At 44.5% G+C, this 14,098-nt stretch overlaps 1 protein-coding gene across 2 annotated transcripts; it reads right to left on the reverse strand.

Annotated features, from left to right (window-relative positions):
- Positions 1-7,011: 7,011 nt before the first annotated feature.
- Positions 7,012-13,472, reverse strand: LOC135900107 (uncharacterized). 2 transcript variants are annotated; one of them, XM_070533606.1, is made up of 3 exons: positions 13,319-13,472; positions 10,635-10,968; positions 7,012-7,075 (listed from the first exon to the last, which is right to left on the reverse strand). In XM_070533606.1, the coding sequence occupies exons 1-3, from the start codon at positions 13,377-13,379 to the stop codon at positions 7,045-7,047; spliced, it is 426 nt and encodes a 141-aa protein (XP_070389707.1). In that variant the 5' UTR covers positions 13,380-13,472; the 3' UTR covers positions 7,012-7,044. The 2 variants fall into 2 exon arrangements, with proteins under 2 accessions (XP_070389707.1, XP_065285626.1); XM_065429554.1 differs by lacking the exon at positions 7,012-7,075 and having other exon boundaries at positions 10,464-10,968.
- Positions 13,473-14,098: the final 626 nt, after the last annotated feature.

The raw sequence follows: 14,098 nt of genomic DNA on the forward strand, positions 1-14,098 counted from the left end.
ACGGGATTGTTTGTGGACCTGCCGTCACAGCCGGGCCAATAACCCCGAACGGGCGTCAAATGTGCAGTCATGTAAAAAGGACCGCGAACCCGCTATGATCCTGTGCCGCTCTTTTGCGGCAACTCGACAACCTTACTTTACTTTATTTTACTTCCATTTTTACCATTCTGCCGTTAGGAGGCATCTGACCAAAAACCGTGCTTGTGCTTTCAGGATAACGCAAAAAATAATATACGTGTATATCAGCCTTCATGTCGTGCTTTCAGCGTTCTTAGAAATGTTACCGATGCTCAAAATGAATTTTATTTCTCCAAAAATGCGACGATTTTCAAAGAACACAGTATTATGAACCGGACGTATCCTCGCGACCACAATAATGACCAATATAATATCTCTGGGTTAAGCGTACATGACAATCCATATATTGAAAGGCAGAAAATAGGCGCTATTCAAATTTTGTCTAATATTAGACACAACAGCAGCTATGGACTATTCTGACAACAACAAAAAGAGTGACGCTTAGGTGCACTAAAGAATTTCACGCAGAAATCACATGCTGCAACAGGCAGATATAAACGGACGTTCAGATCTTAAGCGTTCTTCCGAAACACTATTTGCATAGCCTTGGCCAGAAAATGCCAATTAGTGGAGAAAATTAAGCTCTTATTTCCCATTAATTTTAACATTCGAGCCACAGCGTCGCCTTGACGTCATCAATTTCGATCGACTTTTACGTACGCCGGCAGTTTATATATGCAGCGAAGTTTATGGAGTCGTAAGTTTCAAACTTTGCTTGCACTTGAACGCAGAAAGCCCAATCTTTCTTTATCGATAAACAATTATCCAGTACGGAACTCGAAATACGGTCTTCCACTTTTACATTATTTTTGGCTTACCGTGTTTCAGAACACAGTGGATGTGGTATATTGGATATTCCACAAGTGAATGTTACCGACGTAATTCAACGTTCTTATTTAGCGTCCCTTTAAGCCGATCAAGCTTTGAAACCCTTTTAATTTTTTCCGCGCGACAAAAAAAAAACCTATTCTAGTATGAAGTACTCTATAGCGTGGTTGTCACCCTTGTCAACAAGACTAACGTGTGCTTTTTACAGCGAGTATCTTTTCATATAGCCTCTATGAACACGTCTTACGTGTTTGTGTTAGGTCTGACGGCAACTATATATACATGGGAAATAAATCCGGCTTTCTGGTATCAAGCAAATCTCTGAAGGGGCGTGCTTGGCCAACGGTGGCCATAATAAGTTCTCTAAAGATACATAGAGAATAAGAGGATATTCGACACACTGCCAACTACCACACATACAATCTGAAAAACAAACAGTTCGGGAGGAGCGTGTGAATTATATAGTGGAACAAGCTATGGAAACAGGCTGCAGGGCTTATGAAGCAACCCGATGTTCGTGTACTAATTGTAATACTTGTCTTAAAACAGGATACGTGCAGCAAAAAAAGATCGAAATAGAGAGGAAAGGCCTGGAGGTGAGAGTGCAGCAAAAGGCTTCAGTTACCTAGGCGTGCAGCTTAGAGTAGTTAGTGACCACATGCCGTATTTTAGATATCGCCGTAAACGCACCTAAATTTGCACAACATGGAACCCATTGACTTCTCCAGAGCTTCTTGGGTGTCGACAGTTCATCGTCAGCTTTCACCGCTGTTGATGTTGCGGACAGCTACAAGCATGCGAAATCCCCAACGACGCCTTTATTCCTACCACCTGCTGTGTAATCTATTTGAAAGTTCTCTTCATACCTACGGAGCGTCACACAGCCACAGGCTCCTGGCGTCGCCGTTGAGCTTAGAGACCCTGGTGGCCATCACCAATCAGATAATTTCTAACCTGCCTGAGGAGCGAGTGAGAAAACTTTATCTCCAAGTGGCCGAAATCGCCGCTAGGGTCCAAGGACTCCTGGCCGTCGTCTAGGTGGGAAAACTTAAAGCCTTCCCTACATCTGTTGGACAAATAAAGTTTTACAATCCAAAAATCGAATCAGAACGCGTCCGGCGAGTTCGTGGGCGGGGGCATCCGCCGAGGTTACGGCCAAGAGTTCTCGTCTTCCGCCGGCGTCCTTGGCCCACTGGACAGCCCAAACCTGGTCTTCCAGGTTCGAGCTGAGCAGTGCGGCTCCGGTGCCACACACTTTGCATCTATCTAGGAGGTCAGAAAAGAAATATTATGCCTGTATTGACGTCACAAATATACCATCAGGCGATATAGTGGGAGCTCAGAAAGCGGGCAATTCCCTTTTGTGTGAAGTGTTTAAATGGTATATATATGTGTGTGTGTGTGTGAATGAATGAATGTATAAGTGTTGGTATTCATGTAGCCATACGTTTTTTTTCTTCATTCTTACGTAGAAAATACCTGAGCTCTGGGTGCTTCCATTTGCACTCTTGATGAAGGTTGGACCCCGGCCGAAACATAGAAATTAAATATTTTTTTCTCTTTGCATTTCTACGTCCGCAGGCATGCACTTCTTTGAATTTATGCACTTCTACCAGAGTAGTAAAAACTCTCAATCCCCGAAGTAACACTTTATTGGGCGAACCTGTGCCCAGAAAAAAAAGTTACAGTCAAAGTACAACGATATATCGGCGAGCACAAAAGTATGACCCGTGAGCCAAGCGCGTTGGCTTTTATACAGGACGACTCAGAAAGTCGTTGCCCCTATTTTTTTTTTTTAGCCAGATTATGGTAAGAGCATCGCACACGCAATGCGAAGACGTGGGTTTGTATCTCACCTGCACCCAATTCTTTTTTCATGCACTTTCATTTCCATTTATTTATAATTGCTTTAATTCACTGAAGGACTACAAGTATTCTCCCCTATGCTGTCCTCGGTGTCATTGTCGGTTGGCTTTTTATGATATGACTATGTATATACCACATAATCCGTACGAAATATACACAAATTCGTGGCATGAGTCGAGAACTTCGGAAAGAAGGGCAACTTCAGGGCCCGACTGCCACTTAGGGCAGACTCCATTTCTTCTTGAAACACCTGTGTTGCGGGCGTAATGACAGAGAAACGTTTCAAGAGCTTGCACCACTTGAACAGGGTGTTGCGTATCAGGGTAAAATTTATCAAGTAGAACCAAAAGAAATTTCCTAGGCATCAGCTGTTACAAAAGAGATGAGAGTGTGTATCTTGTCCAGTCGAAAATGTTGGAATGCACCCGTTGTCCTTAAGGTGTCGTGTTGACTTCGTGCTGTTTCTTCGCCATGATAATTCGCCAAATAGCTCCCATGCGCACATTGCTCTAAAATTTCGTGCACTCAGAGGGTTATGAAAGAAAAAGAGGTGAGGTCTAAAGGCGACACCAGTGCCTCCGTGAACATTGTGCACCAAGCTTATGCCGACGCGAGTGATGTTTAGGAAGAAAGCATTTTACTGCTCACAGCTAGGATAAAGAAACCTGCATTGTGCAAAAGCAGACGCTACTGAAAGTCCAGTTTGACGGACACCGTATTGAAGTGGAAGCTGCTATCATGAACGATGTATGTTTTTATCTTACTCTGATGTCCTGACATGAAACATATTAAAAAAGAACATCTCCTGGCAGAACGAAGGGACCACAGACTCGAGATTTTCGTGCACCCCTGGTATTAACCCTTTTCAGAATGCGGCTGACGTAAGACTTCGAGGGTGGAAGATATAAGAGTGAAGTTCCCGGAACTAACTTGTAGAAAATGTAACCTTAGCTGAGGCTGTTTTCGAAGCGCCTTTCGAGCTTCCTGATATAGGAGTTCTCCAAGGAAGCCGTGCAACATTTCGCCGAGACGAATCTTTCGTTGAAACTGCAGAAAAACACAATTAAAAATAAGAACTGCATACCAATTTAGTTTTTCTGAGATCGGGTTTATTTCTTGTGAGACAGTATTCGATAGTGAAGCAAAAACTGCTAAAGAAAAGCTGCTACTGGCAACAGAAAGCTCGTGACACCTTACAATCCTCATTTGACCACACTATTCCTCGGGATGGCTCGTCAGTTTCCTCATTTGTCGAAGACTACGTTGCGAACACCCAGTCTCTCACCATGCTCACTTTGAAGGACATACCTTTCGACAGAAACAATGGATGTGAAAAAGCCTACTACCAGCACCCATTCCAGGCCGTGTCGTCGGACTTAGTTGTCGTTCTGTCCGATTTTACCAAACCATTTGGATCTCATACAAACGCTTTGCCTAACGTCACCGGCCGTGGTAGCTCAGCGGCTATACTGTTGCGCTTCTTCTGAGCACGAAGTAGCGGTATCAAATCCCGGGCGCAGCGGCCGCATTGCTATGGGCGCGAAATGCAAAAACACCTGCGTGCCGTGCATTGAAGGCACGTTAAAGATCCCCAGGTGGTCAAAATTAATCGGGAGTCCCCCACTACTGCGTGTCTCATAATCAAATCGTGGTTTTGGCGCCTAAAACCCCAGAATTCAATTCGATTCGACTAACGTCAGAGAGGCCAACGGTACTTTTTCGAGCCGGAAGAGCAGCACAAACAGTGATTAGTTATTATCCGCACTTTTTCTCGCAGTCCCATATGGCAACACTGCAGGACGATCGGGAATGATGCACTGGCACTGGTTATGGGGCTGCAATATTTTAGAAGCGCAAGATCGCCATTTCGGGTTGTGGCGATCTTGAGGGGAAACAAAATGTTCAGTTTACGGTCGGCATGACTCACAGACATGACGGCAGACCTAGGGTCTAATACGCAAAACTTTTCATTCGTAAGATCTATTTCGCATAGTGCGGGCCCAGGAAACAAACTTTTAATGCGATCGCACTCTTAAGGCTCGAATTCAGCGAAACCAATCAATCGGACCATGACCAGAGGAAGAGCCTTTAGGAAAGTACTGGAGGTATAAAATTTAAGAGCGAGAAGCTTTCCGTTCTTGGAAGCAAAAAGCACTGCAATTGTGCCACGACAGTCCTGGCTCGGGAAGTAATGAGGACTTCTCGAAGACTTGCTGGAAGATAAAGAACCGTCTTCATTAAAAACCCTGTTATAGGAAATCATGTTCGAACCTGTCGTCAGAGTCAAATCACCAAGCCTAAGTATCATCCACGGTGCACGTTAAAGAACCCCAGGTGGTCAAAATTTCCGGAGTCCTCCACTACGGCGTGCCTCATAATCAGAAAGTTGTTTTGGCACGTAAAAAGCCCAAATATTAATTATAAGTATCATCCAAGACGATATTGACTGGTTATTTCTACTTAGTTCAAAGTATCTTTCGAAATTATCCACATTCTGTTTGCGGAGCATCAAAAGTAGAAACAACGAGTCCATACTTAGTGCCTACAGACGAGTGTAGAGACACAACATCAGCAAAAGACGGAAAAGATGGAAACGTTTATCGTAATATTAGAGCGCACTTTGACCCCTTTTCGCGGCGATCCTGTAGGCGCTGCCATGTTTTATCACGTGGGGACGCGCCCATTGCTTGCCTCAACTGCCTCCGTTGCATCCGTGTGTATAATTGTTGTGTATGACACCGGAGCGGCTTAACAAACCACTGTTTCGGGAGATATCGTAGACGGTGACTGGGTGGACGAAACGAAGCACAGCTTCAGAGAGCACGCAAAAGCGCTTTCGGAGCTGCTTAAGCTATGTCCGAATAGCGCGAGCAGCGTGTATGGTGCTTGTTCCTAAAGTGGGGCTAAATATGCATTCCAAGCTATCCAAACTTTTCGCTCCTGAATTGAATCAGGATTAGTTTGTTTTGCTCTTCGTTCTTTATCTGGCAAATATTTTGAAGCAGCGGCTTTTCACATTTCTGACACAGCAAATTTCCTCGGTGCAGCCACTATCTGATTATTTCTGGCTAATTATTCGGGGACGGGCTTAGTTCCGATAGATCTGTTCTTGCTGTGCAAGACATGACACGTTGCTCTTTTGTAAATTGTAATACCTTGTATCAAATATGTATTATCGCTAGTAATTCGCTTACGTACTCGTGTGGAGCGTCATGAAATGTACATTCAGCTTCGACCATACGTGCGCTATATCGGTGTAGTCCGTCATTTATTGTGGGTATATGGTGCGCATATATTCAAGTGTGCACCAATTCACTTATTGACACATCGGCGATAGAGTGGGCGGAAGTTTCCGTGCCAGTTTGAGTTGATGTGTGTAGATACTGTGCGTGAAACTTACTGAGACAGGCAGCGGCGCTACTCGCTTTGTCATTGTTTAACGAGTGGTACTCACCCTTGCCGACGTTCCGGGGCTGAATCACTCTCTTTGAAGGTTAACGATACAGCGTTGGCGGATGAGCAAATTGCTTCATCCTCGAAGAAAGGCGTACATATCGAGGGGCCGGTAACACGTATGGAAAGTTGCAGCAGCGGTACGGGAACTTGACCACACAGATTCATTTCATTCTTTAATATGCCAATTAATATTTTTGCAGCCAATTAGTGCACGCGTGTTCAATCTACATGATTCAATCCAGCATGATTGGAACACAGTGCGTTAGCGAAAACTCGGGTGCATTTTCGACAGCTGATCACACAGAAGCAAGGTGGTAGCGGTAGTTGTTTCGTATTCGTGCGCTGTCGCTGAGGCTACGGGCGGCACGCTGCCGAAAGCGCCATCTCGTTTCTCTAGAACAAACTGCTCCAGGAAAAGGGTCAATATTAAAGCTAGGAAACTCAAGTAATCGTGTGTGACAACAATCAGTGTTTTGCAGCAAGAAACTCGAGTAATGGGCCCATGAGAAATAAATCTGAAGTTCTCTGCTCCTTTATCCTTGATTGGATGAAATTATTAGTCATGTATTACCTGCGAAAGGTGATAAGCAAGGCCACTGAAAGAACCGGTTATAACAAAATCTTAGCGAAGAAATCGCTACATAATCGCGACCCTTGTTTTTGTCGTAACAGCTCCACTTCTGTACTGCGATCTTGTGACGGCAGAGAAGGTGAGGCCGAGATTTCATAGCGATGCTTTCTCCTCAATTTGATAATGCCGCTCTTATCGCCCACCATTCATGTCCGGCTGATAACGTTGGTAACGCTGGCGGAGCATCACTCTGACCACTGACAATGTGGGAAAAGCCTGAAAAGAAACAGTATCGGAAAAAGGCATCGTTAAAAAATCGCAGCCCCACACAGCAGAATCGTTGTACGCCAGACGTGACTCAGGTGACTTCTCTGTTGACAGCTAGAGAACGCCTCAGAATAGCATCATCGTTGTTTTCCAGATATGACATACCTGGAACTGGAGCGCAAGGTTGTAGAGAAGTTTGTACTGGCTCTTCGGACAACACCGGCCACCTTTTGATTAATTCTGCTTCTTGATTGTGCTTTTGTGAGCGCTTCCTGTGACGATGTGATTCGGTTACTGTCTCCCTTCCAACAAAGCAATTTTCAATTCCGGAGGGTCCTTCGACGTTGCCTGGTGGGTTTCGCTGTAGTTAGTGATTATCAAGAATGCTTGTAAAACCTTCATCTTCGTGGTCACCACCACAGCGGACTCATGCTGTCTTAGAGCACTGCACGGGTCCGGACAAGCTCGGGCTGGACTCGGGCCCTCTCATTAAAGGGCCTAAGGTGTACTTCCGAGCGCACGTGAACATTATGCGTTGCATGGTCCAAGGCATTCTGTGGCAAGCTGAAGTGACACGTGATTCCTTAGCAAAGAAAATAAAAAAATGAAATACAAACTTTAATTTGTTTCCACAAAAGGAACATTGTTTTCGTCTAAGGAAAAATAAAATATTCAAGAAAACCACTCCTCAACTCCTCAAATCATTTCCCCGTTACCACTTTTGGTTGCGATAGCACTGCTACAAATATTGATACTGTTATGTTATTAAGCACTAAAGCAAGGGGCGTCTTTTTCTACTTGTGCGTTTATTTTATGCTTTATGCTCGTTCATTCGCCTGTTTCTCTATATCTACATATATATTTACATGCTAAATGACCTCGTAGGACCAAACCGTAGGACCAAATCAAGATAAATTCGTGCGCACCAGCAGAAAAATAGCAGCACAGGAAATGGGCCAGATCACCGATGTTCCCGTGGGAAAAACAAAGATTGCAGCCTTGTATTGCTTATACACTGCAGCTGATTAGACCCCGAGAAGGTGAGGCTGACACATACTGTATGATCTGTAAGTAAAATAAGATATTTTTTTTACCAACAGGCCGGGCCTGATCAGGCGCACACGAGCTCTGGCTAAGCTTAGTGATGAACACCCGGGCCTGGAGCGGGCCTGGAGCGGGCCTGGGCTTGGTATCACTGGCCGATCTGGGATCGGGCTTCAAAAAGCATACCAGGGCCATGTCCGTGCAGTGCTCTAAGCTGCCTTGCTTGTACAAGTGCCGTTCACATGTCCTATAGCTTCGGACATTTGCGAGATTGCAAGGGCCTAGGAATGTATGCAGAAACAAAGCGTCCCAATTTAAACATAAGCTTTATGCGGTTGGACCGACTAAATCGATGAATATCCGCAGTGCGCAAAGGTGATGACAGTAGCGTTGGTAGCTTGTTGTCATTTATACTTACGTCCACATCAGATATAACACCAGCGATTCTGCTGCTGTCATGCGAGATAAATGAACGCCCTGGTGTTCACGTATTTCCTAGTGGTGACGTACTCTTTAGAGCATCCGGCGCGTTGCGAGCGACACATTACCGCTCAGTATGTTCTTTCTGGGGTTCATTCGGGTCTCTCTGAGTCACCCGGAGTTATTCTGTGAAAAGAGACATTTAGAGTTTGCCTGCTGATAGAATTAAATACATCCGCAGCCATAATGCGTAAGCAGGCTGTGGTATGCGTACCCTTCCGTACGTTTTCTTATAGAAGTCGGGCACACCAGTACATGAAGTATTGCGGTACTTTCTCTTCAACCTGCGATTAGTAGCTGCAGAATATTGGTCCTCAGATTCGACGGCGTCTGCTTCACAAGCGCTCCATGGCGCCGGCAGCTCCATGTCTAAATACTCAGATGCAGCTGAAGACCTGGAGCTCGAGAGCTATAATAAATGCTGGATAGCTGACGTACACTATCTTCCATCATTGGTTCTAAATTACGTCATGGTACATGAGGATGAGTAGAAATAAAACCTTCGAAGACAGAGGTTAGCAGTTGCTCCGACTAACTGAAATTACCGCCTTCTGCGAGAAAAGCAGTGAGGTAACCAGGGTGTGAGGTGTTTCCGTATGTGAGATTACCTTATGAGGTTTATAGCACGCCCTATGTTAGACAGAAACTAACGTGTACTCTCATAACAAGGCATACTAAATAGTGCACAATGCACTGTGCTTGATGTAAAAAAAAATGAACAGCGGTTGCTTTCTTACTGCACCACACAGCACTGGCCGACATGCCAGCGAAGAGAGCACCCTCTACATGTGCGCCGTACCTTTTTTTAAGGTTAGTTACGATTTATCGATTCAGATAAGCAGGAATATAGCGAGCTACTATGCCTAGTAGAATATTGCTTATCCAATCAGGTACAAATTCTCAGCACAATTCTTATGACCTATAATTGGCAAACGGAGCAACACATCTCAACACTTTCGTTGGACATGGTTTCTTCGTTGAAAGGTCACTCGCTTCCCTCATTTCATAAATCAACATTGAAAATTTGCCTAAGAAAATTGAGTTTAGCCTTTCTAGATGTTACTATCGTTGTCAAGGACTAATATGAGCCGACTTAAACAGTTGCTTGAACCGTAAATCCCTAACCACACTGAATCTTTGCTGTCGGAAGGTAACAATGACTGTTAGCTGCTGGCAGCAAAGTTCGAATGTTCTAAGACAGCCTCATAGCATCGCAACGAATAATCTCCGGCGCCGAGCTCCAACATATATGAATAGCAAATGTTAGTCTCAACGAGCTATACCCAGTCATCCATAATAGTTGAATACGCTCTTTTGCACAGGCTATATTTGATACAATTTCCACGGCCATGCATGTATGTTCCAATGTTTCGAAGCTTGCACAAAAGGCGTCCGGTGCTGAAGGCTTTACTTCCATGCTTCGATTGAGTGCGAATATAGCGACAACGAGAAAGTGTTTTCCAACCTGTATTTAAGGCGACCCTTCCAGTTCTTTCGACTATACTTGTCCGATATCGATAGAGCCCAATTTATAGAGATAATTCAACAATGTCTTGTCATTTTTTACCTGCAGCCCTCTCGCAAGAACTGTGGCAGCAGGGCTCCGCCGCTACGATCGGCAAGAGAACAGCATGATGCTTAGGTGTAACTCTAAGAACATGGGATTATTTCTTTATTCTTGTAGTGATTAATGAAAAAGAGGAGGCGTGGGTAAATGCTTTGGGGGGTAAGTAAGTTTCTGACCATTCAGTCTCCTTCTCAGCGGACGCCCGTCCCTCAGATAAAAGCACTCTTACGAAAACGCTTTAAAATATCAATGGAATATCTGGCGCAGACCTCTCGAAGCTACGATGTGCGCGGATGTCACGGAACCCTTGTCTATTTGGCGGGGACCACGGCAAGTCCTCGCAACACGAGAATTATTATCGGTGGAGTCGGAGGTGGAGGTGGTGGCCTTGTCGGAGGAGGCGGTGGAGGAGGTGGAGGCGGTGGAGGCGATGGAGGTGGTGGTGGTGGAGGAGGTCGAGTAGGCACACACAAATACCTCACTAAAACGGGTCTCAGCGTGCCGAACACGCTTAGCTGGTAGGCGACGCTCGTTCCACACGTGGCCAGCCCAGGAGCCACCGCCACCGCCGGTGTCAGATACGGGAAGAGGAGACGGGCAGTAGAATCGGCAGGACTTCGCACCAGGCGGCCGTTTTTGTGTGCGGCGTTGTTTTCATACCAGGGATCAGGCGGTGACAAGCCGAGAAGGCCACCATGCGGCTGCCTGGAGCGCCGCGTCCTGCTATGCTCACTGTTCTGGACTGGGTAGCTTTGCAAGCCCGGCACCTCGGCCACTCCAGAGAAGCCACTGCGGGAGGCGAACTGCATATCTGTGCCGTTCAATGATAGAGCTCATATGAATGGCAGTTGAACGCTACAGCAGGTGTCAGCCTGGTCAAAGAGCTGGGCAGTGTCGTTTAATGGCAAGGAAACTGCGAGAGAAATATATGACTTTTTCTGAATTTCCGCATGTGAACTGTAGCTATACGTAAATATTTCATTTTGCATATACAGGGTGTCCCACGTAACCTGAGCCAACTATTAAAGATATGCAAATGCCAGGTAGCTGGATAGAACCAAGGTAACGTTGTTTTCTGTCGCTTCGAGATACGTACAATATTTTTCTAATTATGCCTAATTGGATAATTAGCATTAATTATTAATCAACTTCTCAAATATTATAATTAGAGGAAAAGTGTCAACAAGGACATTGTGAAGCAACATGAAAAATTCCCAATAGAGCTTTCTGTTGCTCGATGCGTGCTACATAAATGTATTTTTCCGAGTGCAAAAGAAGCCCGCGAATACACGCAAAGCGCCTGGAGCGGCCAGTCGCGCGGCAATTTTGCGTATACCTGCGGGTGTTCTCGCACGTTCGGAAAAACACATTTATGTAGCATGTATTGAGCAACAGAAAGCTGTATCTGGAGTTTTTCACATTGCTCTACATTTTTCTCGTCGGCACATTTCATATAATTATAATATGTGAGAAGTTTATTAAATAATTAGGATTAATTATCTTTTTTATTACATAGTATTTAGGAGATGTTGTCGCCTTTAATTGGCGCCGGCTGCTCCTTTTCCCATAGGGATTTAAAAAAAACGAATAAATCGTAACAAAAATAGTGAAATCATAACAACACTAGTTCCGGTAGCATAAGCACACTAATGTCGCACTATAACTGATTAACTACATAGTTAGGCGGAGTGTAAAAAAGTACAATGAGTATCTCTAAAGCGACAGCGGCAAACACCATTACCTTGGTACTGTCCAGCTACATGTCATGTGGAGATTTTTATTGTTTGGCTCAAGTTACGTGGGACATTCTGTAGCAGAGAACGTCAAGTAGCGGTAGCTGGATTTCGGTCGTGATCAGTACAACGAGCTCGGGGAAAGACGGCGATACGATAGAATCTGACACGCTCGTCCAGTCGTCAATGCAGTTTCCATCTTTCATGTCGCTTTTAAGCGAACGCTTTCCTTGCGAGCCCACCCGTACTCGCATGACCGTGGCTGCTGATTGGGTGTTGCTACTGTCCTGCCAAGCCGCTTGCATGCAGCACAGCACTGTCATCTTTACTACCCTTATACGTGTCCCGGCTGCTGAGCTTCTTCTCTAGGAAATTGCTCAGTAATAAAACCAATAATACCTAAATATCTTAATTGCAACGGATATACGTCATCAAGGGAACAATTCCTTTAACAAAGGAAAATTTTCTCACCTTTCTGCGCCTACTTTTCTAACCATTAGGCCCCAATGAGCACGTGTACTTCTATCATGTCAATCCAGACTACATATTTGAGTTGATCGCCGCTTGTTGCTGATTATGACGAGTTCCACACTGAGACACATCCACAGCGGGAGATTGGCCAGCAAGCGGACGGTACATTTAAAATTAATAAGAAGAAATCGAGAAATACGGGGCAATATAAGAGTTGTCACATTGAGTAGCACGGCTGCGCTATACCACATGCGCGTGCATATTTGCTTTACGCCAAAGACGCAGAAATTAAATGGGCAAATTATTGCATTTTATTAACCACTGCACGAAAGCTTCGATTCATGTAAATTTCAAAATATGCGTTGGATCTGCACATTTGTTTCATTCATCATGATATAGCATAAAAATACGCGAGTCATAAATTTATACACGTTTCTTTGTTACTACCCCTCTTCCCTTTCCCACAGTAAGCATGCTGAAAGTTTAACCACAGTTGTACATGTGACATAGTCACGATTTCTGAGCTAACACAACAGCTAAATAGGGATTGCTATTCCCTTACATTTGCGTCTCTTATACTTCAACGTTACTGTTGAAGATAAACGATTTACCACATTTGTGAAGCGGGCGGCGATACCACCCAGGTGATGACTTTTGGGACACTTAAGATACTAGGTAAAATTTTGAGATACACGTAAATGATAAGAATATTTGTACAAATACAGTAAACATAGATGCAAGGCTTCGCGCTTTACTCCTACTGTGCGGCTCACCAATACAGAAAAGCATGTAACGGCGTTTCATTATACATTATTTATATATATACAGCCCTGTGTGAAGCCCTAATTAAAAACATAGCAGCGGTAGAGTGTTATATCCTTATTTATGTAATATAGACGCGATAATGGGCTAATAAATTTAAGTCACGGACAGCAGAAGTGGGTATGGTGCACTTACCCGCTGAAAAACATGGAGAGAGAATGAGTGCTAGAAGCCATAGTGTCCAAAGTGCTGTCATTTCGAAACGAAATGGAATTCTGATGCATTCAAAATTGCAGGTGTGTCAGAAGCATCTTCGAAAGACGACTGTGGTCGAAGCAAGCCGTTTTCAAGATCAAGGCCCGTCTGAGAAGCATTTGCATGAACTGAGCTATACGTTCCTTCCTAAGCCGAGAGGGACGAAACGTGTGACATTGAAAACGCCTACAAACTTTCTAAGCACACATGCAAGGAAGAAATAAAAAAAAATGAAACACTGGAAAAACTTGCGTTGTTCAGTGAACGCGCAAGAATGCAGCAGCTTCTTTTCATGGCATGCTACAGAAGCAGTCTCAGTTGACGTTCCGGCAGGTGCAGTGTGAGCTAGAACCGCATTTACTTGACTGCGAACAAAGCACCACCGGACACTGAAGAACGCTAAACAATTCTGAGTTTGAAAGCGTCAGTTCACATGAAAGAGCGGCTTTTGAAGTCGCGTACGTGCCATTGCGACGCGATGAAAGCTGAACAAATCTGAAACAAAGTAATGATGGTACAACTGCTGCTAACATGCGTGAAAAAAAAAAAGAAAAAGAATGCGTGGGGTTAGAGGAAGTTCTGACAAAAAAAGAAGGACTACAACACAAGAGTTGAACGAATGACAGCAAAAAGAACATTCTCTCACTGCTAAGATACGGCTGCAGCTTCGAATAAATGCATTCAGATGAAACTGTCCCCTGGCAAAATCCATTTCGTGCG

The sequence above is a fragment of the Dermacentor albipictus genome, chromosome 1, assembly GCF_038994185.2.
Source record: "Dermacentor albipictus isolate Rhodes 1998 colony chromosome 1, USDA_Dalb.pri_finalv2, whole genome shotgun sequence".
NCBI lineage: Eukaryota > Metazoa > Arthropoda > Arachnida > Ixodida > Ixodidae > Dermacentor > Dermacentor albipictus.